This window comes from Ranitomeya imitator, chromosome 6, assembly GCF_032444005.1.
Source record: "Ranitomeya imitator isolate aRanImi1 chromosome 6, aRanImi1.pri, whole genome shotgun sequence".
Taxonomy (NCBI): Eukaryota; Metazoa; Chordata; class Amphibia; order Anura; family Dendrobatidae; genus Ranitomeya; species Ranitomeya imitator.
The window spans coordinates 514867717-514891708 of NC_091287.1; the positions used below are offsets into that span (position 1 = coordinate 514867717).

The 23992-nt window shown below is 41.3% G+C and overlaps 1 protein-coding gene across 1 annotated transcript in view; it reads right to left on the bottom strand.

The window, feature by feature from the left end:
- The window catches only part of CSMD3 (CUB and Sushi multiple domains 3), a 2093798-nt gene that overhangs the window by 801949 nt on the left and 1267857 nt on the right, over positions 1-23992 (bottom strand). Inside the window, exons 17-18 of the mRNA XM_069731799.1 lie at positions 7081-7219; positions 2314-2501 (exon numbers count right to left, since the gene is read on the bottom strand). Of these exons, the coding sequence (XP_069587900.1) occupies positions 2314-2501; positions 7081-7219 (327 nt within the window). The remainder of the gene's footprint in view (positions 1-2313; positions 2502-7080; positions 7220-23992) is intronic.

A 23992-nucleotide genomic window follows, 5' to 3' on the forward strand; every position in this document is an offset into this window, starting at 1 on the left:
AGAATCAAAATGAGAAAACAAATCTAGGAAATCACCTTATCTGATTTGGTAAGATATATTTTGTAAATTATGGTGTAAAATAAGTATTTGGTCACCTAAAAACATGCACGATTTCTGGTTCTGACAGACCTGTAACTTCTTCTTTAAGAGGCTCCTCTGTCCTCCACTCATTACTTGTAGTAATGGCATGTGTTTGAACTTTTTATCAGTATAAAAGACACCTGTCCACAACCTCAAACAGTCACACTCCAAACTCCACTATGGTGAAGACCAAAGAGCTGTCAAAGGACACCAGAAACAAAATCGTAGCCCTGCACCAGGCTGGGATGACTGAATCTGCAATGTGCAAGCAGCTTGGTGTGATGAAATCAACTGTGGTGGCAATAATAAAAAAAAAGGAAGACATACAAGACCACTGATAATCTCCCTCGATCTGGGGCTCCACGCAAGGTCTCACCCCATGGGGTCAAAATGATCACAAGAACGGTAAGCAAAAATCCCAGAACCATACAGGGGGAACTAGTGAATGACCTGCACAGAGCTGGGACCACCGTAGCAAAGGCTACCATCAGTAACACACTACGCCGCCAGGGACTCAGATCCTGCAGTGCAAGACGTGTCCCCCTGTTTAAGCCAGTACAAGTTCGGTCTGGTCTAAAGTTTGCTAGAGAGCATTTGGATTATCCCAAAAAGTATTGGGAGAATGTTATATAGTCTGATAAAACCAAAGTAGAACTGTTTGAAAGCAACAATAATTTTCATGTTTGGAGGAGACAGAAAGCTGAGTTGCATCCAAAGAACTCCATCCCTACTGTGAAGCATGGGGGTGGCAACATCATGCTTTGGGGCTATTTCTCTGCAAAGGGACCAGGATGAGTGATCCGTGTATATGAAAGAATGAATGGGGCCATGTATCGTGAGATCTTGAGTGCAAGCCTCCTTCCATCAGCAAGGGCATTGAAGATGCAATGTGGATGAGTCTTTCAACATGATACTGATCCCAAGCACACCTCCAGGGCAATGAAGGAGTGGCGTCATAAGAAGCATATGAAGGTCCTGGAGTGGCCTAGCCAGTTTCCAGATCTCAACCCCATAGAAAACCTTTAGAAGGAATAGAAAGTCTGCGTTGCCCAGCGACAGGTCCAAAACATCACTGCTGTAGAGGAGATCTGCATGGAGGAATGGGCCAACATACCAACAACAGTGTGTGCCAACCTTGTCAAGACTTACAGAAACCGTTTGACCTCTGTCATTGCCAACAAAGGAAATATAACAAAATATTGAGATAAACTTTTGTTAATGACCAAATGCTTATTTCTCACCATAATTTGCAAAATAAATCTTGCCAAAGCAAACAAGGTGATTTTCTGGATTTGTTTTCTCATTTTGACTCTCATAGTTGTGGTCTACCTATGATGTCAATTACAGGCCTCTCTCATCTTTTTAAGTGGAAGAACTTGCACAATTGGTGGCTGACTAAATACTTTTTCCCAACAGTATATATATATATATATATATATATATATATATACAGTACAGACCAAAAGTTTGGACACACCTTCTCATTTAAAGATTTTTCTGTATTTCCATGACTATGAAAATTGTACATTCACACTGAAGGCATCAAAACTATGAATTAACACATGTGGAATTATATACTTAACAAAAAAGTGTGAAACAACTGAAATTATGTCTTGTATTCTAGGTTCTTCAAAGTAGCCACCTTTTGCTTTGATGACTGCTTTGCACACTCTTGGTATATACTGTATATGCACATATTTATATATTGTTAGGAGGCTGAAGGAGGTGGATGGGAGATATGTTTCACCACAGAGGTGTGTGTACTCTGTCATGTAAACCTTGAGTAATGCTCTGGTAAACATGGTACTAAGATGGGTTAATCAGCCTTGACAGAGATGGGTTTCATATGAGCAGTGAAGAGTCGGGTGGGACGGCCACTTACCATATCTCCACCCCAAGGTGTGGTTCACATTGGTACATGTTTGTCTCATACATAGTCTGTGTGTGGAGGTGGGCAGACCTCCAGGATTGTATACCTTTTCCAAAGGACTAAGAAGGACTCTAACCCGAGCAGGTGAACCTGCACTACGGACTTTTTACTTTATGTTTAACTTTGAGCTGGATAAGAGCTGTATTTAAGTTTTCCTGTGTTGCCGTTTACAAGAAGTGAAATAAACCAGCCCCACTTTAAAATATACCATTTTACCACCTCCCGCTCACAAATGAGTAGCATTGTTATAATCTATACTGTATACATGTTTTTATTTTTTTGTCAATATGCATGGTACTTACTTTCATAATGTATCTTAAATCCATTATTAGATCGACTGTCGTCTGTAGTGAAGAGGAGGTAAAGGTAATTCAAGCTACTGAATAGAAATTGTGGGACTTGGGTGCCATTATAAGATCCCACAAGCGGTGATAACAAGTTCGGTCCATCATGTACTTCCAACACGTCATAATTAAGTTCAGTTTGAAATCTATAGAGGGTAGTTAAAAAAGTGATAATGTAGTAATTTAATTTCATTGGTCTTTTTATACCTACCAAACTATTTTTCTTTTGATCACAGAGCACATTCAGAATCCGCTTTTGTACATATATACCCACCCACAGACAACTGATTGCACTTTGGTATTGGAAAACCCAGATGATTAAACTTGAGCTTATTATTGTTTCAGGAAAAAACATATGTACCATGAACCACAATGGTCATACCTTGATAATGTCTTTTGTGGTGAACCATCTAATGAACATATGCAAATGTAATTTTGTAGGTAGGAGCAGCAGTGGGAGCTGTGACATCATCAATTTATTAATGGTTGATTCTGTGGGTTTTGTTAATGTGTGTAGGGGTGTTACCTGTCATTGTAATCCTTCTTCTGATGATAAGGAATCTGCTGAAAACTCTTCCTTAATGAAGAGGAAGTAGGAGTCTAGCCCCAGTGGCCAATTCAAAAATTGTAGGATTACTCATTTATTCTTGATACTTTAATGCACATCACAAGATGAAAAAAAAACATTTCCAATTCTTTTTTAAAATACAGCAAACCAAGAGGTAATTTCTTCATGATACATTTCCTTTTATGATGGCAATGCACATGCAGGAACTGTAGGCTGAAGAATACTCATTTATATAACAGCTATTCCTCTGGATTTCACCATATACATGCATAAGGAGTGTGCTGTCAGACAACTCTGTTGGCAGCTTACCTCTCATGGGAACAAAGGATTAAGCAAAATTAATTTTTTATTTGATATAGGCAAAACAAGCAGCAGGAAAAGTAGTTGATAGGGTACGCCCAAACTGTAAAATATTAGTCCAATGTGTATGACCCATTGGAGAGAGGTGTCCCACTAATATGACATAAGTGTAAGAATTGTATAACCAGTTACAGAAAACCACTGTCCCCAGTCACAGATTGTTTGAAGTAACAAGCAATCTATGCTTTACACACACTTCCCAGGTGGAGTCTGTTATTACCTGTAATGCCGATGTCACATTGGCAGCATTACAGCCAATCAGTAAGGTCAGCGATTCTGACCAGCTTATGCTCTATTCTCTGGCAGAGCTTTTGAGCTCACTGATTTGCTGCAGTTCTGCCAACAAGATGTTAGTCCTGCAGATAATAATAGACACCAGGTCAATTGTGAACGTTCAGCCTTGGACCTGGGGACTGTGAGTAAAGTAAAAGGTTTTAAGCAGAAAATTGTATATAGATTAAGCTATACTCAGCTCATTATTCGATACAAAAAGAAGCCATAAGATTCTAAGCAACAAAGCCCCTGAAAAAAACTTTCTCTGGTCGAGGTGTGGTGCAGCGAGTGTGGAGAAAACACTGGACTGGCTTCTGGGTACTAATGGAAGAAAAAGCCCAAGGGTTAGACTCCAGCAGGACCAGCACCAAAAAGAAAAACATGAAAACCTAACTTTTACTGTGGATTTTAAAAAAAACCAAACATTCTTACACTCTTCCTTCTAAAGGTACCTTCACACTGAGCAACTTTAGAATGATAACGATAGCGATCCGTGACGTTGCAGCATCCTGGATAGCGATATCGTTGTGTTTGACACGCAGCAGCAATCTGGATCCTGCTGTGACATCGCTGGTCGGAGCTAGAAGGCCAGAACTTTATTTTGTCGCTGGATCTCCTGCTGACATCGCTGAATCGGCGTGTGTGACGCCGATCCAGCGATGTCTTCACTTGTAACCAGGGTAAACATTGGGTTACTAAGAGCAGGGCCGCGCTTAGTAACCCGATGTTTACCCTGGTTACCATTGTAAATGTAAAAAAAAAAAACACTACATACTCACATTCTGGTGCCTGTCACGTCCCCCGGTGTCCGCTTCCCTGCACTCCTCCTGCATCCTGTGTCAGCGTCGGCCGTAAAGCAGAGCACAGCGGTGACATCACCGCTCTGCTTTACGGCCGGCGCTTACACAGGATGCAGGAGGAATGCAGGGAAGCAGACGCCGGGGGACGTGACAGGCACCAGAATGTGAGTATGTGTTTTTTTTTTTTCATTTACAATTTTAACCAGGGTAAACATCGGGTTACTAAGCGCGGCCCTGCGCTTAGTAACCCGATGTTTACCCTGGTTACCCGGGGACTTCGGCATCGTTGGTCACTGGAGAGCTGTCTGTGTGACAGCTCTCCAGCGACCACACTATGACTAAACAGCGACGCTGCAGCGATCGGCATCGTTGTCTATATCACTGCAGCGTCGCTTAATGTGACAGTACCTTTACTCTATTGATAGCTATGGTCAGCCTAGGGTGACTCAAAGAGCTGCAGCCCCTAGGCAGGTTAGCAAGTGTAAAATGTTTGCTGAGCTAATCTTGTTAATCCCATTAGCTGTGGGAGAATCAGTCATGTCTTTGCTCCTTCTATATAACCTGGCTTTACTATGCAGGTAATGCCAGCTATAGTTAGTTTATTCTGGTCTGTAGAGGTGGACCCCTCCTTGATAACTGAAGGTTATTCAAAAGATTTTACAAGCAGTGTTTGGTGAAGCCTTTCCTTTTCCCTTGGTATCTTTATGTTACTTTGTTGCCTCACAGGCTTAACGCTTCTGCACCTTAAGGTACCTTCACACATAACGATATTGTTAACGATATCGTTGCTATTTGTGACGTAGCAACGATATCGTTAATGAAATCGTTATGTGTGACAGCGACCAACGATCAGGCCCCTGCTGGGAGATCGTTGGTCACTGAATAAAGTCCAGAACTTTATTTCGTCGCTGGACTCCTGCTGACATCGCTGGATCGGCGTGTGTGACACCGATCCAACGATGTCTTCACTGGTAACCAGGGTAAACATCGGGTAACTAAGCGCAGGGCCGCGCTTAGTAACCCGATGTTTACCCTGGTTACCATGCTAAAAGTAAAAAAAACAAACACTACATACTTACCTACCACTGTCTGTCCTCCAGCGCTGTGCTCTGCACTCCTCCTGTACTGGCTGTGAGCTGGAAAGCAGAGCGGTGACGTCACCGCTCTGCTTTCCGGCTCACAGCCAGTACAGGAGGAGAGCAGAGAAGCAGAGCGCAGCGCTGGAGGACAGACAGTGGTAGGTAAGTTTCTAGTGTTTGTTTTTTTTTACTTTTAGCATGGTAACCAGGGTAAACATCGGGTTACTAAGCGCGGCCCTGCGCTTAGTTACCCGATGTTTACCCTGGTTACCGGCATCGTTGGTCGCTGGAGAGCTGTCTGTGTGACAGCTCTCCAGCGACCAAACAGCGACGCTGCAGCGATCCGGATCGTTGTCGGTATCGCTGCAGCGTCGCTTAATGTGAAGGGGCCTTTAGTGTTTTTCCCTGTGAAAGTGCTGAGTGACTGTGAGTCTGTTTTGTCATGACTGTCTTATTTATGTTCTCCTCATTCACTTATCAGACTAGTGCTACTCATGATCATAGTGTGGAAGGAGGCCCAGGCATCCCCACTATCAGGGGTAATCCTGAGGGCCCCTAGACTTAGGATCACTGTAGAAGCTCATTTGTTATCCCACAGTCACCTTGTGACAAAAGTGTAAGAAATTAAAAAAAATAAGCTTACACTTTTGAGGTTAGCAACCTTTATTCAAAGCTATCCATAACTATGAATAAGGTTTGCTAACCCAAACAGTTTAAACTTATAGATCCTAATCTTTTTTATTCCTTTTTCCAACACTATGATTTTTTTTTTTAAAAATCCACAGTAAAAGATATGTTTTAATTTTTTTTCCTTTTTAGTGCTAAAGTCAATTCCTCGGACTTTTACATCCAAAGCACAGTTTTTTTTTTGTGTTTAAACAAATTATACCTGGAGACAGGTTTTCTGAAAGTGTAAAAACACCTTTTGATGGTCATAACACATATCCTTACACAATAAAACTTTAATAATTCAGGATATTCTCAAGAAACGAGCCGCCACATTTGCATTTTACATGAACGTTTAAACAGTTTGTTGTGTCCAGAAGGATTAGACCCAAGGAGATTGAGACACCATTCCAACTGTCCTAGCTTCTTCTATCATTGACTTACTACTAAACGTCCTCTGCCGCACTCCCTCATTTGTATCTTAAGTACATCTAGATAAAATTTTAATAATTTCAACAATTCTAGAAAGGAAATAGATGAAAAGTGTTTTTTATATAAAAAAAACAACTGCAATTGCTTAATGGCCTGCATAACTTGATCTGGACAGATAATCTCCTTTGCATTAAGATCTTTAGTTTTTGAGAGCAAAGCTCCACATAATTTCATGATACATCTTACTTGGCTCCACGTTTATTAAAAGCATCTGGTTTCTAATATCAATACATGCAAGCTTTAATACAATCAAAATTGAATAATCTGATATTTCTATGGCTTTAGGAGAAAACGAAGAAAACCATAATCGTGAGATTACTTAAGGTTAAGTAGGGTCAACTATGGTCTACATGAGTTAATCCCCATTTCAGCATAAAAGCACTTTGGGAAATCTACTGCAGCTTCTGTATATATACACAACAGAATTATTTATTATACATTATTGCTCTAATGAGGAAAGAAATATAATGCTTAAAGGAGTCCTGACCTTTCAAATGTAATTTTAATGGAGCGTTCAGGTTCTGCTTCAATCACCCATTCACAATTCAGAGAGTCTTTATAGTAGCCAGGCCACCCGGGAGAAAGTATGACTCCACTTGGAGCTGAAAAATGTCCACCACATGGAGCTGAAAATGAGATAGAGAAAATGAATATTAGATTAGATTTTCTGTATGTAATGCAATCTTCTTACCTAAGAACACATGGGGTTAAACAGAAAACAATTTTATTACTAGATCAAAGATTGCCTAATCATTTCACAATACATCTTTATTGTGGCCAGAACTCTGTGTTTCTTTTTCAGAAAATGCATTTAAAATAGTTATGATACCTAGAGTAATTTTCATACAGCTTTGATTTGTCATAGTGACATGTTCTACCTTTTAATTGCCAAGGCTCTGGGTGATAAAACTTCTTTTGATCTCTGAGACAAAAAAGTCAAGTGATGTACCCCTTTCTGTGATTTGGCTAGATTACAACAAATCAGCATAAAGTGAGTTTAAATTGGTATAAAATATAACTTTTATTTCGTAAAATTAAAAAAAAAAATCAAAGATACCACAAGTATTGGATAGATATGTTAAAGTACATGTCCGGACCAACCAGACATGTATGTGAAAAAGATCAAACCACAGTGATGGCTGCAAAGGAACAACAGACAACATCATTTAATATAGCAAACAATGAATAGAACACATGCAACTGAAAATGGTCATACAACCTTGGATGATTTGTTAAAAAAAAATTGACTATTTGGTTGTAACCTAATCCTGTCCTGTATTGCTTCTTTCCAGTGGCAAAAGGTGAAAAATAGAAAATTGTTGTAACAATCTCATCAGCCAGTCATATACAGAAGAACTGGGGTCCTCGCTCATCACTCAATATCATAAGAATTTGTCTGTACCGCTGGACCCATACTGCGATATAGACAAATTGTTAGGGCTAGCGGAATGCACCAAGTATAGATAGGTAGCTACAAGGTGCGTTCGCAGCCCGGGGTCCACCGTGCAGAGATATCTGCTGCAAAGTAATGGCGGATAACCTCTGAGCTCACATGTGGGTTAAGCTTTACCCCATGTGAACTGGAAGCGATCTCTGTTGACTCAGTGTCACGCTGTACACAAAACTATTACCCTAACTACTGGTTGTGCTTGCTCTGGAACTCTTCTGTGCTAACCGCACACATGAAGGAACCAGATGCTAAGTCAAAGCTAATTGCCCCCACTGATGCTAGCTGCCTGCCTGAGTGTACAGTCCCAAAGCTACAGCCTCAAACCACATATGTATAGAGTGGTATAGTATCCACTGGCATAAACCAAACACATTTGATACTAGCGCATGGCTGTGTGGCCATGCAGACCTTTTATAGTTGCAGCTCTACAGGACCTTCCTGGTGGACCAATAGGAGCTGCAACAGGGCCTGAGCATGTGACCCCCGACCTCCAATGAGAGGACCTCCCATGGGCATGGTCAGTGCGTGAAAAGCAGGACTTAGTCCCAGAAAATCCTGCTCGCCGCTGACCAGTGCTGGCTACAAGGGCAGAGCCTGGAAAGGCAACAGTAACCATTCGCACAGTATCAGGCTGAGCCAGACACTGGGACCGACATCTCCACTGAGCAGGTTCCCCTGCGGCTGGAGGAGAATGGGAGACCGCAGCAAACATGGTTCAAGATTTCCCCTGTGCAGCAGCAGGAATGCGACACCTAACACAAATTTTTATGATATTGAGTGATGATGAGCGGCATCCCTCCCCTTGGGACTCAGGTCAATGGGACCCCTGTGAGACAACACTGGACCTCAAGACTCCTGCTCTGTCTAAGGCAGTTCACAGCTGACCTTTCTACAGATCTGACCCTAAAAAATCCCCAACGAGACTGAGACTATACCAGAGTTATGTGTGCTATTTCCACCACTGTAAGGCTGGTATCTTAGCCCTTGTTTTTTGTGTAATATGATTTGCATCTCTTGATGACCCTGAATGATAGAAATGCAACAGGATGCACGTGTGGCTCTTTTCGGGTGACTTCAATCCAGGGTAAGCTGTGGATTGCCCTTATCAGGGCAGGAGTCTTAGGGTCAATAGAGCTAGTATAGTCTTACAGGGCTTAATATAGTCCCCGTCCCCCATCCTGCCATACTGACAAGTTTTTGAGACATTGACTGATGGATGAGGACCCCCATTCTCTTATATGACAGGCTGGTGAGATTGTGCCAATTAATTTTCTCTTTTTGTCATTGGCTTGACATAATACAGGAGCAAGTTTCAACCAGATAGTTAATTCTTTCAATAACGAATCATCTAAGGTTAGATGACCATTGTCAGTGGTATGTGTTCTATGTATTGTCTGCTATATTAAGTGATGTTGTCTGATGGTCCTTTGCTGCCACGACTGTGGTTTGATATTTTTTACATACATGTCCGGTCGGTCTGGATATGTATTTTAGCATTTATATCTAGTAGTTGAGGTATCTCTGATTTTTAATATTATCAAATAAAATATATATTTTATACCTTTCTACACTGGATTTATGCTGATTTGTTGGAATTTATTTAGTGAGTTCATCAGGATTTACTTGGTCCATTGGTTATGGTGTATTTCCATCTCTGTGTTTTGCTTGTTGTATTTTGCTGAAATTCTCATAAAAGTCTATGAGTCCATCCTTATCTAATCCCACCTACATGAGATGAGCTGGAAAGATTTGAATGGGAACACAAATTTGGCCTGAATGTTTCTGCTCCTTCATTTCAGCAATTAGTATGAACCATAACACCCTGAACACTAACAATCAAAACTTCTGACATGTCACTATAAAATATCAAAAGTTTTAGAAAAATGCAATTATTCTTTAAATAATAACATTCCACTAGTGGTGATTTGGAGCCACCTATACAAGATCTACATTTTCAAATCATTTAGTACAAGTGTATTAAAGCATTTACCGATTGCACTTTTCCCCAGTTAATTTCTGGTCCAGGTGACCTGAGAAAAAGACTAGCAGACTCACACAAGTGAATTGTGGTCGCTTTCTTAATGTAAGTCTATAGAGCCTCATTTTGGTTCTCAATAACTTCAATCAAAAAAGAAGTCTAGCAACACACAGTGTGAGTTTGCAAATCTGAACACCTGTCAGATGAGCCAGAAGAGGTGTGGAGCGATGCAGGCAACTGTAGAAGATGGCAATTGGTAAGCATTTTAATACACTTGCACTACATCACATAAATAATTAGGCGGATTTAGTGAAAAAATAACTAACTTCTTTTCTTAGGTCAGTGAATATACAATAGGTACGTGTTGGGTTTGGTAACATTCTAGAAGATTAAACATTATCATGTTCTCTGACCACAGCCTCCTTTCATTTTCTATCAAGAACTGGTACCCAGCTCAGGACACCCCCAATTACCACACATAGAGGAGAAATTTATGTGCCATTAATTTCCAGCAGCTTATCAATAATCCACAGCTTTGTCACATTATAATAAGACATTATAAAGTTCCCTGGATGAAGCTGCACTTGATATATGCAGAAAGTCTTGACACAGATAACAACATCCCTGGCCCGACTTGCAAACATATTTTTTCCAGCGATGCCCCAGGTGTTTTGAGCGTCAATGGAGAAAATCAATTTTAGCATAAGACTTCATCCATTATAAGTTCATGCTCAAAACTTGTAACTCTGTTCCCATCTGGTCAAACAAGCTTATCTAAGAACTCCGTAATTGTATGTCTAGCCAAAAATCCAAAGTGACTCTGAAACTTTCCAGTCCTGCCTGAGCCCCAAAGTACAGACCCCTTCTCAAACCTCAGTGCTGACGATCTGGCCACAATCATTTGCTCAAAAAAATCAACCTTATCCATCAGGACATTTTTGCCCAATACCCTCATAACTGGTATCCCTATTCCTCGGGCACCCCAGGTTCACTTTCCACCTTTCAAACTGTCACAGAAGAAGAAGTTACCAGACCTGTCTCTAATTTCCCCTTCATCTATAAATGCATGGTCTGTAATCGTCTAATTCGCTATCTCTCTTCCTAACCGTTTACAATTCAATTTTGTTCCTTACACTCTACTGATTAATATCTAGCCTCCACATTTTTAAGGTTGCTTTGAAAACACATCTCTTTGAGGCCTATCACCACACTTCACTAACCGATCTCTTCCCTGTTCTCCGTTTCTAAATTTCCCTCAGAATCTTGTTCCTCTTATTCATCTGCCACCACATCCTTCATACACATAATAGCACTTGGTAACTGCACTTAGACCGATATTAGCTGATAATCGCCTAATGCAGCTCATTTTAAAACCCGTATTTATTGTAATGATGTCTGGACCATACATGACAAGTGCTTTTTATCTATTGTACCCCCTTTCCGTTGCCCTTACCGATTGTAAACTTATAAGCATGGTCCTCACTCTTCCTGGAACTGTTGAACTATATGCTACTTTGTTATGACTTTATTGTCTATACATTTTACCCGCTTAATTGTAAAGGGCTTCTGAATACATTGGCTCTATTGAAATCAAATTATTGTTATAAATAAGTGTTACCTAATTATTATGGCTATTTAATGATGCTTTATCTTTTCCATAATTTATTCTTTATATTGAGCTAAGAACAGCCGTTTATTTTTTTCTTGTGGTTTCATCATTGAATATTCATTCTTCATATGGCATGTTATATATGTGATTACCTCCCTGGCCTAACACCATAAACAATGAATTGATCATTTTACCCCATTGTAATTTATTGCTATACATCTGCTGCTTTGTTGTGTGTATAGAATTGCTAAACATATGTCATTCTCCCCCCTGTAATACCTCTCCCTTATTGTGTGACATATATTCCTAAAAAGTTTTTTTGTTATAATGCCACACATATTCAGTTAGGCTATGTACACAAGTTCAGTTTTTTTTGCGGTAAAAATGCAATAAAAATGCATTAAAAACGCATACATCATGCATCCTATCATTTAGAATGCATTCTGCATGTTTTGTGCACATGATGCGTTTTTTTTTTAACAAAAAAAAACACATCGCGGTAAAAAAAAAAGCAACATGTTCATTAATTTTGAGGATTTTCTGCGTTTTTCCTGCTATTCTATGCATTTGAGAAAAAAACGCACAAAAAACGCGTCAACAACGCATGAAAAAGCGTGAAAAAACGCATGCGGATTTCTGGCGGAAATGTCCGGTTTTTGTCGGGAACATTTCTGCAAGAAATCCTGACGTGCACATACCCTAAATGCTTTCAAATTTGTCAAACAAAAAAAAATGCCTGTATCGATTTCCAGTGAATCTCAAGTACTGCAAAACCTTCAATAGACTAGAAAACACATGCATAACACTCAGAGATCTGCATGGACTTGAATTGAACACTTTTCAAGGATACACATCCTTAGTAATGTCAGAGTGAACATATTTGGGTAAAGGTATGGTAGCTGTTCTTCGCTGCCCTCCTGTCACACCCTATCTATAGTGCATAGTCAGTTTTTTAAAAGTTGTAAAGAGATGAAGTTCGGATGAGCAAATGAAAAATCTAGTTTCACCCAGAAAAACTCAGATTTTTCATCCAATTTCGATCTACACTGTCATCGGTGAGCCATCCATATGTTCACCTTTCCTTTTCACACCAGTCTATCATTGTTAGAAAAATAGATGACAATGAATAAACTATCTTGTATGTAACCCCTTCTCATGTAGAGCACCCTGAAAACAATGGTGCTCAACAAATAAATAATAATAATTAACACATATAGTTTAGAAAAAGCTACAATTTTCTATTACATAAGTTAAAACTTTTAAACTCTTAAATTTGAATGATTTAAGCCTTGCTTTGGAATATGATTATAAGACTGGATTTATCCGTATCCTACAAGAAGAGTGAAATAGATTACATTAGCAATTATGAAATGAGTTTCCTGCTTTTACGGTTTTAACTTCCAGCTGAGAAACACAATATTTTACTTTAAAATGCAACCTCGACCTTAATGCACTACATTATGAAAGATTCATTTTGGAGTCCAGTGGAAAGTACCTGGCAGCAAGAAGGCTATGTGCTATTTCTCATTTAGATTCATTCAATATAACTAAAACCAACTTGCACGCATACCCTATCCTTGTGTGCCGGTGACATCTGCATTTTTCCTTAAATAACTTTTTATTTTATTATTTTAGCTGTTCAAAAATATCCAAATGAAATGGTTGCTAGTATAACGGTTCATCTATTTCAGACTTACACAATTTCCCTTTAACAATGAAGATCAGATATAATTTGTATTGGTATTTCCATTAAAGGCATTGGTGTACTTTACTTTCATTGGCTCCTATTAAAGAGGTTGTCTCATTTTATCAAGTGGGTAAAACTGTAGGGAGCTTACAAAAACACACAATTTATTGCTTATTAAAAATCCTTTCTGTTTTCAATAATGTAGGGATTTTTAATTTTTGTAATGCACAGTTCACTGCTAAAATTACTTACTGCCTCAGAGGTGGCCTGTATCCCAGGCAATGAGTAACTTCTTGCAAGGTGTTTGATATACAACTTGAAAAAAAATTCTCTAGAGTTGGCCGGATTACTAGATTGACTGAGCTTTTCCCATGTGACAGATTACCTCTGCTAATATCATGGGAGAGCACATGGTGAGGGAGAGTGGCTCGGCTATGCAGTTGACTCCAACTGTCAATCTTCAGAAGCGTACTGCCAATCAGCAAGACGGAAGTTGGGAGGAAGGGAAGCGCTAAGTTCCTAAGGATAGGAACATAAAATAACCCTTTTAATTTACTTTAAAATGGATTGGCCACCAGATTTTACATTAAAAATTGCTTACATTATTACACTAATTTCTTAGACCCGATAAGGCTGCTGTTATTACTTTGTAAATCCATGTCAGAATTGTTGTATAATCTTAATACTGAGATGAGCATTTTATGATTCCAGCATTAGAATTAAATATCTAATGAGTCCAAGTGTTTTCTAAACTCCCACACCTAGTCTGACTGACAGTGGCAGCTTATACTAAGCAATGTGAGATCCTTGCGGCAGCAGGGGGGCATTGAGGAGCTATCTTTCCAGCCCAGTGGGTGAAGACTGAGTTAACCTTTCATACAGGAGAATACAGCAATTATGTACAAATGGCATTTTATAAACACCTAAATATATTCATTATTTAATTTTATCACCATACACAGAAATTCACGCACTTGGATCATTGGGTGCTATCAGTGAATTTTTTTAATTGGGTGTCCAAGAAATGTACTTTTATGCTCAATGCACAAATCATCAAGATCCACTGCTAGCAACTCCCTTTGCAATTGCTAGACAATGATGTCTCAGATGTCAGAAGGCCATGAAAGCACGTTTAGCTAATGCATGCTTCTCATAGTAGCACTAGCAACAGTTAGCCTTGCATTATGTTCTCCTGGGACACTATGAAGAAATGACCATACCACTGGTTCCACAGCTAAATCAATGTTAAACCAAGCTATTAGTGTACCTGTAATTAAGACTAGAGGGAATTGGATAATGTACATTATGTATGCTTGCATCATAATCCCAGGAGAAGGGCTGATGTGAAGTGCCGTTGTGAAGGCCTCTTCATAGCAGTACCAAATAGGGTCTTGTCAGATTTAATGAATGGTGTGTAATGATTCATTTAGAAACTGCAAGTGAAATTTGACGTGTGGTATACTAAAGTCTAAGTTATCAAATAGTTCTCCACTAAGCATCAAAAGTTGTTTGAATGACATAGGGCTATGAGCCACATGTCCAGCTAGTAGTGCTCCATGAATCTTACGTCACTGCTCTCAAAGACTCTGTGATAGAGCAGAGATGGAATGGAGGTCTATCCTCTTCAGTTATGTATTCCACTTAAGTCTTGGATGTAGTGATAGACAGAGATTGGTGTGGAGACCACATAGGCAAAACCTTGAAATGACCTTCGGGAAGGAATATGAAAGTGTCTTATCAGCCAATTTCCTTGGTTCTTCAAAGTCTCCTAGGACAAACTAATTGATAGCATGCTAAGGTGTGTAAATGGGGGACTTCGACAGTTGTGCTCAAAAGTTTACATACCCAGGCAGAATTTTACCTTTCTTGGCCTTTTTCCAGAGAATATGAATGATAACACCAGAACTGGAGGCCAAGAAGAGTGGACAGTAGGGTTGAGCGAAACGGGTCGAACATTTTCAAAAGTCGCCGACTTTTGGCTAAGTCGGGGTTTCATGAAACCCGATCCGACCCCTGTGCGGGGTCGGCCATGCGGTACGCGACTTTCGCGCCAAAGTCGCGTTTCAATGACGCGAAAAGCGCCATTTCTCAGCCAATGAAGGTAAACGCAGAGTGTGGGCAGCGTGATGACATAGGTCCTGGTCCCCACCATCTTAGAGAAGGGCATTGCAGTGATTGGCTTGCTGTCTGCGACGTCACAGGGGCTATAAAGAGGCGTTCCCGCCGACCGCCATCTTACTGCTGCTGATCTGAGCTTAGGGAGAGGTTGCTGCCGCTTTGTCAGAAGCAGGGATAGCGTTAGGCAGGGTCCATTAACCACAAAACCGCTTGTGCTGCAGCGATTTGCACTGTCCAACACCACCCTCGGTGTGCAGGGACAGTGGAAGTTTTTTTTTTTTTTTTTTTCCCCTCAGCGCTGTAGCTCATTGGGCTGCCCTAGAAGGCTCCCTGATAGCTGCATTGCTGTGTGTACGCCGCTGTGCAAACCAACTGCTTTTTTCAAAGCACAAATCCTCTTGTTCCTTCCTTTCTGCACAGCTATCTTTTTTGTTTGTCCACACTTTTTATTTCATTTGTGCATCAGTCCACTCCTTATTGCTGCCTGCCATACCTGGCTGAGATTACTGCAGGCAGGGAGATAGTAGCTGCCTGCCATACCTGGCTGAGATTACTGCAGGCAGGGAGATAGTAATTGTAGGACATTCCCTGTTTTTTTTTTTTTTTTTTTTTTGGTGGGAGATTAAGATTGGCAATTTGGCATTTCTGCTAGAGTGCCATCCCTGTGTGTGCCATCTCTCTCACATAGTGGGCCATAGAAAGCCTTTTCATTTTTCTGTATTTTTTTTGTGGGGTGTATAAATTCTCCCTGATAAAAATACAGTGGGAGATTAATATTGGCCTTTGGGCTTGTGTGCCAGTCCTGAGTGTGCCATCTCTCTCACAAATAGTGGGCCATAGAAAGCCTATTTTATTTTTGTTTGGGTTTTATAAATTCTCCCTGAAAAAAAGGGAGATTAATATTGGCCTCTGGGCTTGTGTGCCAGTCCTGAGCGTGCCATCTGTGCCAGCCCTGAGCGTGCCATCTCTCTCACAAATAGTGGGCCATAGAAAGCCTATTTAATTTTTTTTTTGGTTTTATAAATTCTCCCTGAAAAAAAGGGAGATTAATATTGGCCTCTGGGCTTGTGTGCCAGTTGTGAGCGTGCCATCTGTGCCAGTCCTGAGCGTGCCATCTCTCTCACAAATAGTGGGCCATAGAAAGCCTATTTAATTTTTTTTTTGGTTTTATAAATTTTCCCTGAAAAAAGGGAGATTAATATTGGCCTCTGGGCTTGTGTGCCAGTTGTGAGCGTGCCATCTGTGCCAGTCCTGAGCGTGCCATCTCTCTCACAAATAGTGGGCCATAGAAAGCCTATTTAAATATTTTTTTGGTTTTATAAATTCTCCCAGAAAAAAAGGGAGATTAATATTGGCCTCTGGGCTTCTGTGCCAGTCCTGAGCGTGCCATCTGTGCCAGTCCTGAGCGTCCCATCTCTCTCACAAATAGTGGGCCATAGAAAGCCTATTTTTTTTTTTTTTTGGGTTTTAGAAATTCTCCCTGGAAAAAAAAAGGGAGATTAATATTGCCCTTTGGGCTTGTGTGCCAGTACTAAGCGTTCCATCTCTCTCTCTCTCTCTCTCAGTCAGTGGGCCATAGAACGCCTATTTTTGGTTTTATTTGTTTTCTAAATTCTCCCTGAAAAAATCATTTTATTTTATTTGGTTTCTAAATTCTTCCTGATAAAATCATATTTTTTTTATTATTTTTTTTTCTAAAGTCTCCCTGAAAAAAAAAAAAAAAAAAAAAAACAGTGGGAGATTAATATTGGCCTTTCTGCTTGTGTGCCAGTCTTGACTCCTGGGTGCGTCATCTCTCAGTCAGTGGGCCATAGAACGCCTATTTTTGGTTTTATTTGTTTTATAAATTCTCCCTGAAAAAATCATTTTATTTTATTTGGTTTCTAAATTCTTCCTGATAAAATCATATTTTTTTTATTATTTTTTTTTCTAAAGTCTCCCTGAAAAAAAAAAAAAAAAACAACCAAAAAAAACAGTGGGAGATTAATATTGGCCTTTCTGCTTGTGTGCCAGTCTTGACTCCTGGGTGTGCCATCTCTCTCTCTCTCTCTCTCTCTCTCTCCAATTGTGGTCCATAGAAAGCCTATATTTTTTTTCCTTGATTTGGGTTCCAAAATCTACCAGAGAAAATAACAACATCAATCATTGGTAGAAAAATATTGGCCTCTGGGCTTGTGTGCCACTCCTGACTCCTGTGTGCGTCATCTCTCAGTCAGTGGGCCATAGAACGCCTATTTTTGTTTTTATTTGTTTTATAAATTCTCCCTGAAAAAATCATTTTATTTTATTTGGTTTCTAAATTCTTCCTGATAAAATCATATTTTTTTTATTATTTTTTTTTCTAAAGTCTCCCTGAAAAAAAAAAAAAAAAACAACCAAAAAAAACAGTGGGAGATTAATATTGGCCTTTCTGCTTGTGTGCCAGTCTTGACTCCTGGGTGTGCCATCTCTCTCTCTCTCTCTCTCTCTCTCTCTCTCTCTCCAATTGTGGTCCATAGAAAGCCTATATTTTTTTTCCTTGATTTGGGTTCTAAAATCTACCAGAGAAAATAACTACATCAATCATTGGTAGAAAAATATTGGCCTCTGGGCTTGTGTGCCACTCCTGACTCCTGTGTGCGTCATCTCTCAGTCAGTGGGCCATAGAACGCCTATTTTTGTTTTTATTTGTTTTATAAATTCTCCCTGAAAAAATCATTTTATTTTATTTGGTTTCTAAATTCTTCCTGATAAAATCATATTTTTTTTATTATTTTTTTTTCTAAAGTCTCCCTGAAAAAAAAAAAAAAAAACAAACAAAAAAAACAGTGGGAGATTAATATTGGCCTTTCTGCTTGTGTGCCAGTCTTGACTCCTGGGTGTGCCATCTCTCTCTCTCTCTCTCTCTCTCTCTCCAATTGTGGTCCATAGAAAGCCTATATTTTTTTTCCTTGATTTGGGTTCCAAAATCTACCAGAGAAAATAACTACATCAATCATTGGTAGAAAAATATTGGCCTCTGGGCTTGTGTGCCACTCCTGACTCCTGTGTGCGTCATCTCTCAGTCAGTGGGCCATAGAACGCCTATTTTTGTTTTTATTTTTTTTATAAATTCTCCCTGAAAAAATCATTTTATTTTATTTGGTTTCTAAATTCTTCCTGATAAAATCATATTTTTTTTATTATTTTTTTTTCTAAAGTCTCCCTGAAAAAAAAAAAAAAAAACAAACAAAAAAAACAGTGGGAGATTAATATTGGCCTTTCTGCTTGTGTGCCAGTCTTGACTCCTGGGTGTGCCATCTCTCTCTCTCTCTCTCTCTCTCTCCAATTGTGGTCCATAGAAAGCCTATATTTTTTTTCCTTGATTTGGGTTCCAAAATCTACCAGAGAAAATAACTACATCAATCATTGGTAGAAAAATATTGGCCTCTGGGCTTGTGTGCCACTCCTGACTCCTGTGTGCGTCATCTCTCAGTCAGTGGGCCATAGAACGCCTATTTTTGTTTTTATTTGTTTTATAAATTCTCCCTGAAAAAATCATTTTATTTTATTTGGTTTCTAAATTCTTCCTGATAAAATCATATTTTTTTTATTATTTTTTTTTCTAAAGTCTCCCTGAAAAAAAAAAAAAAAAAACAAACAAAAAAAACAGTGGGAGATTAATATTGGCCTTTCTGCTTGTGTGCCAGTCTTGACTCCTGGGTGTGCCCTCTCTCTCTCTCTCTCTCTCTCTCTCTCTCCAATTGTGGTCCATAGAAAGCCTATATTTTTTTTCCTTGATTTGGGTTCCAAAATCTACCAGAGAAAATAACTACATCAATCATTGGTAGAAAAATATTGGCCTCTGGGCTTGTGTGCCACTCCTGACTCCTGTGTGCGTCATCTCTCAGTCAGTGGGCCATAGAACGCCTATTTTTGTTTTTATTTGTTTTATAAATTCTCCCTGAAAAAATAATTTTATTTTATTTGGTTTCTAAATTCTTCCTGATAAAATCATATTTTTTTTATTATTTTTTTTTCTAAAGTCTCCCTGAAAAAAAAAAAAAAAAAACAAAAAAAAACAAACCCCCCCAAAAAATGGGAGATTAATATTGGCCTTTCTGCTTGTGTGCCAGTCTTGACTCCTGGGTGTGCCATCTCTCTCTCTCTCTCTCTCTCTCTCTCTCCAATTGTGGTCCATAGAAAGCCTATATTTTTTTTCCTTGATTTGGGTTCCAAAATCTACCAGAGAAAATAACTCCATCAATCATTGGTAGAAAAATATTGGCCTCTGGGCTTGTGTGCCACTCCTGATTCCTGTGTGCGTCATCTCTCACTCAGTGGCCCATAGAAAGCATATAGTTTGTTACATTTGTTTTCTAAATTCTCCCTGCAAAAATCTATTTTTTTTTTTTGGGGGGGTTTCTAAAGTGTTCCTGAAAAAAATAAAAATAAAAAAAAAATTAGTGTGACATTAATATTAACATTTGTGCTTCAGTGACAGTCCTGCGTGTGGGGCATCTCTCTAATTTGCAGCCACCAAAAAAAGAGTGTGTAACATTGGGCCTGATTTTCGCTGTGGTCTCACCAACCTGTAAAGGGGTAGCTAAATCATACTGAAGTTATAGCTCACCGTGTAAGTTGTGTGACTGCAACAAATAACGTTAGTTTGGTTACGTTTTTAAAACAATGAGGAAGTCTAGTGGAAGAGGTCGTGGCCGGGGGCGTTCATTGTCAGCTGGTAATGAGGGTAGTGGTAGTGGTGGAGCATCAGGTGGTCGTGGGGAAAAAAATATTGCACCTAAGTCTGGAGCTGTGGAGCCAGGTTCGTCGTCCGGCTACACAAGGCCTCGAACGCTCCCTTTTCTGGGATTAGGAAAACCGCTTTTAAAGCCGGAGCAGCAAGAGCAAGTTTTGGCTTATCTTGCTGACTCAGCCTCTAGCTCTTTTGCCTCCTCTCGTGAAACTGGTAAAAGTAAAAGCAGCGCGTCGTTAGTGGATGTTCACGGTCAGGGACAAGTCACTTCCTTGTCCTCTTCAGCAAAAACAACAACAGAGAAGAATGCAGCAGGCGACACAACGGGTTACTCCATGGAGCTCTTTACACATACCGTCCCTGGCTTAGAAAGTGAAGCAGTTAACAGTCCATGCCCATTACAAATTGAATCTGACATGGAGTGCACTGACGCACAGCCACAGCCAGACTACTATGCTGGTCCTTTGACTCAGACCACAACATTGCCCTCGCAGGGTGCTGATCAAGAATCAGACCCTGATGAGACTATGTTGCCCCATCACGAACGCTATACCACCGAACGACACGGTGACACAGACGAAGTTGCGCAGGAGGTACAAGAAGAGTTATTAGATGACCCAGTTCTTGACCCCGATTGGCAGCCATTGGGGGAACAGGGTGCAGGCGGCAGCAGTTCTGAAGCAGAGGAGGAGGAGGGGCCGCAGCAGGCATCAACATCGCCACAGGTTCCATCTGCCGGGCCCGTATCTTGCCCAAAACGCGTGGCAAAGCCAAAACCTGGTGGAGGACAGCGTGGCCATCCGGTTAAAGCTCAGTCTGCAATGCCTGAAAAGGTATCCGATGCTAGAAAGAGTGCAGTCTGGCATTTTTTTAAACAACATCCAATTGATCAGCGCAAAGTCATCTGTCAAAAATGTTCTACTTCCTTAAGCAGAGGTCAGAATCTGAAAAGTCTCAATACTAGTTGCATGCATAGACATTTAACCACCATGCATTTGAAAGCTTGGACTAACTACCAAACGTCCCTTAAGGTTGTTGCACCCTCGGCCAATGAAGCTAGTCATCAACGCAACATCCCTTCCGGCAGTGTAGGACCACCATTTAGCGCACCACCTGCTGTATCTGTGCAGGTATCTTTGCCAGGCCAAAGCAGTCAGGGTCAGGGAATCACCAGTTTCGTAGTAGGAAACACTGCATCTAGGGCACCGGCGGCAACAATACCATCTCCCACCGTCTCTCAGTCTGCCATGTCCACCGGCACCCCCGCTAGTTCCACGATCTCCAGCTCTCCAGTCCAGCTCACCCTACATGAGACTATGGTTAGAAAAAGGAAATACTTAGCCTCGCATCCGCGTACACAGGGTTTGAACGCCCACATAGCTAGACTAATCTCGTTAGAGATGATGCCCTACCGGTTAGTTGAAAGCGAAGCTTTCAAAGACCTGATGGACTACGCTGTACCACGCTACGAGCTACCCAGTCGACACTTTTTTTCCAGAAAAGCCATCCCAGCCCTCCACCAGCATGTTAAAGAGCGCATCGTCCATGCACTCAGGCAATCTGTGAGCACAAAGGTGCACCTGACAACAGATGCATGGACCAGTAGGCATGGCCAGGGACGTTACGTGTCCATCACGGCACACTGGGTAAATGTGGTGGATTCAGGGTCCACAGGGGACAGCAAGTTTGGGACAGTTCTGCCTAGCCCACGGTCTAGTAAACAGTTGTCTGTAGCCGTTCGCACCCCCTCCTCCTCCTCCTCCTCCTCGTCCTCCTGCAGAAGCAAGAGCTCGTCCACAGACCGCAGTCGCACAAACACTCCATCCGCACCTGCCACTGTTGCACACCAGGTCTCCCATTATGGGGCAGCTACTGGCATACGTCAGCAGGCTGTATTGGCTATGAAGTGTTTGGGCGACAATAGACACACCGCGGAAGTTCTGTCCGAGTTCTTGCAGCAAGAAACGCAGTCGTGGCTGGGCACTGTAGATCTTGAGGCAGGCAAGGTAGTGAGTGATAACGGAAGGAATTTCATGGCTGCCATCTCCCTTTCCCAACTGAAACACATTCCTTGCCTGGCTCACACCTTAAACCTGGTGGTGCAGTGCTTCCTGAAAAGTTATCCGGGGTTATCCGACCTGCTCCTCAAAGTGCGTGGACTTTGCGCACATATCCGCCGTTCGCCTGTACACTCCAGCCGTATGCAGACCTATCAGCGTTCTTTGAACCTTCCCCAGCATCGCCTAATCATAGACGTTGCAACAAGGTGGAACTCAACACTGCACATGCTTCAGAGACTGTGCGAACAGAGGCGGGCTGTTATGTTTTTGTGGGAGGATACACATACACGGGCAGGCAGTAGGATGGCAGACATGGAGTTGTCAGGTGTGCAGTGGTCGAAGATTCAAGACATGTGTCAAGTCCTTCAGTGTTTTGAGGAATGCACACGGCTGGTTAGTGCAGACAACGCCATAATAAGCATGAGCATCCCCCTAATGCGTCTGCTGATGCAAAGTTTGACGCACATAAAGGATCAGGCGTCTGCACCAGAGGAAGAGGAAAGCCTTGATGACAGTCAGCGATTGTCTGGTCAGGGCAGTGTACATGACGAGGTACCGGGCGAAGAGGAGGTGGAGGATGAGGAGGATGATGGGGATGAGTATATTTTTAATGAGGAAGCTTTCCCGGGGGCACGGGAAATTGGTGGCGTGGCAAGGCCGGGTTCTGGTTTTTTGAGGGACACAAGTGACGTAGATTTGCCTGCAACTGCCCCTCAACCAAGCACAACCGCAGATTTGACAACGGGAACTTTGGCCCACATGGCGGATTATGCCTTGCGTATCCTCAAAAGGGACACACGCATTACAAAAATGATGAACGATGACGATTACTGGTTGGCCTGCCTCCTTGATCCTCGCTATAAAGGCAAATTGCAAAATATTATGCCACATGAGAACTTGGAACTAATATTAGCAACAAAACAATCAACTCTTGTTGACCGTTTGCTTCTGGCATTCCCTGCACACAGCGCCCGTGATCGTTCTCACACGAGCTCCAGGGGCCAGCAGACCAGAGGTGTTAGAGGGGCAGAAATCAGAAGTGGCGTTGGCCAGAGGGGTTTTCTGACCAGGTTGTGGAGTGATTTTTCTATGACCGCAGACAGGACAGGTACTGCAGCATCAATTCAAAGTGACAGGAGACAACATTTGTCCAGTATGGTTACAAACTATTTTTCATCCCTTATCGACGTTCTCCCTCAACCGTCATTCCCATTTGATTACTGGGCATCCAAATTAGACACCTGGCCAGAATTGGCAGAATATGCATTGCAGGAGCTTGCTTGCCCGGCAGCTAGTGTCCTATCAGAAAGAGTATTCAGTGCTGCAGGTTCAATACTAACAGAAAAAAGGACTCGTCTGGCTACCCAAAATGTAGATGATCTAACCTTCATTAAAATGAACCACAACTGGATTTCAAAATCTTTTGCCCCACCCTGCCCGGCTGACACCTAGCTTTCCTATGAAAAGGTCTTGCCTGTGGACTATTCTGAATGACTTTTCCAATCTCGTAATTTTCTTCACCTGATTGTCCAGCATACGACATGTTTCCACCTCACGAAATGGCCAAACTCCCCACACGGGGCCGTGCTATCGCCACTTTGCGCTTGGACCCTTGAGAGTGCTGTTTGTCTGAAGAGGTGGGTGTGGCCGCTTTTGGTCGACGGCACTGCCACTGGGTCCCTCATAGTACAATAAAGTGTCTCTGGCGGTGGTGGTGCGCACCCAACGTCAGACACACCGTTGTAATATGAGGGGCCCTGTGCCTGTACCGCCGGCCACAAGA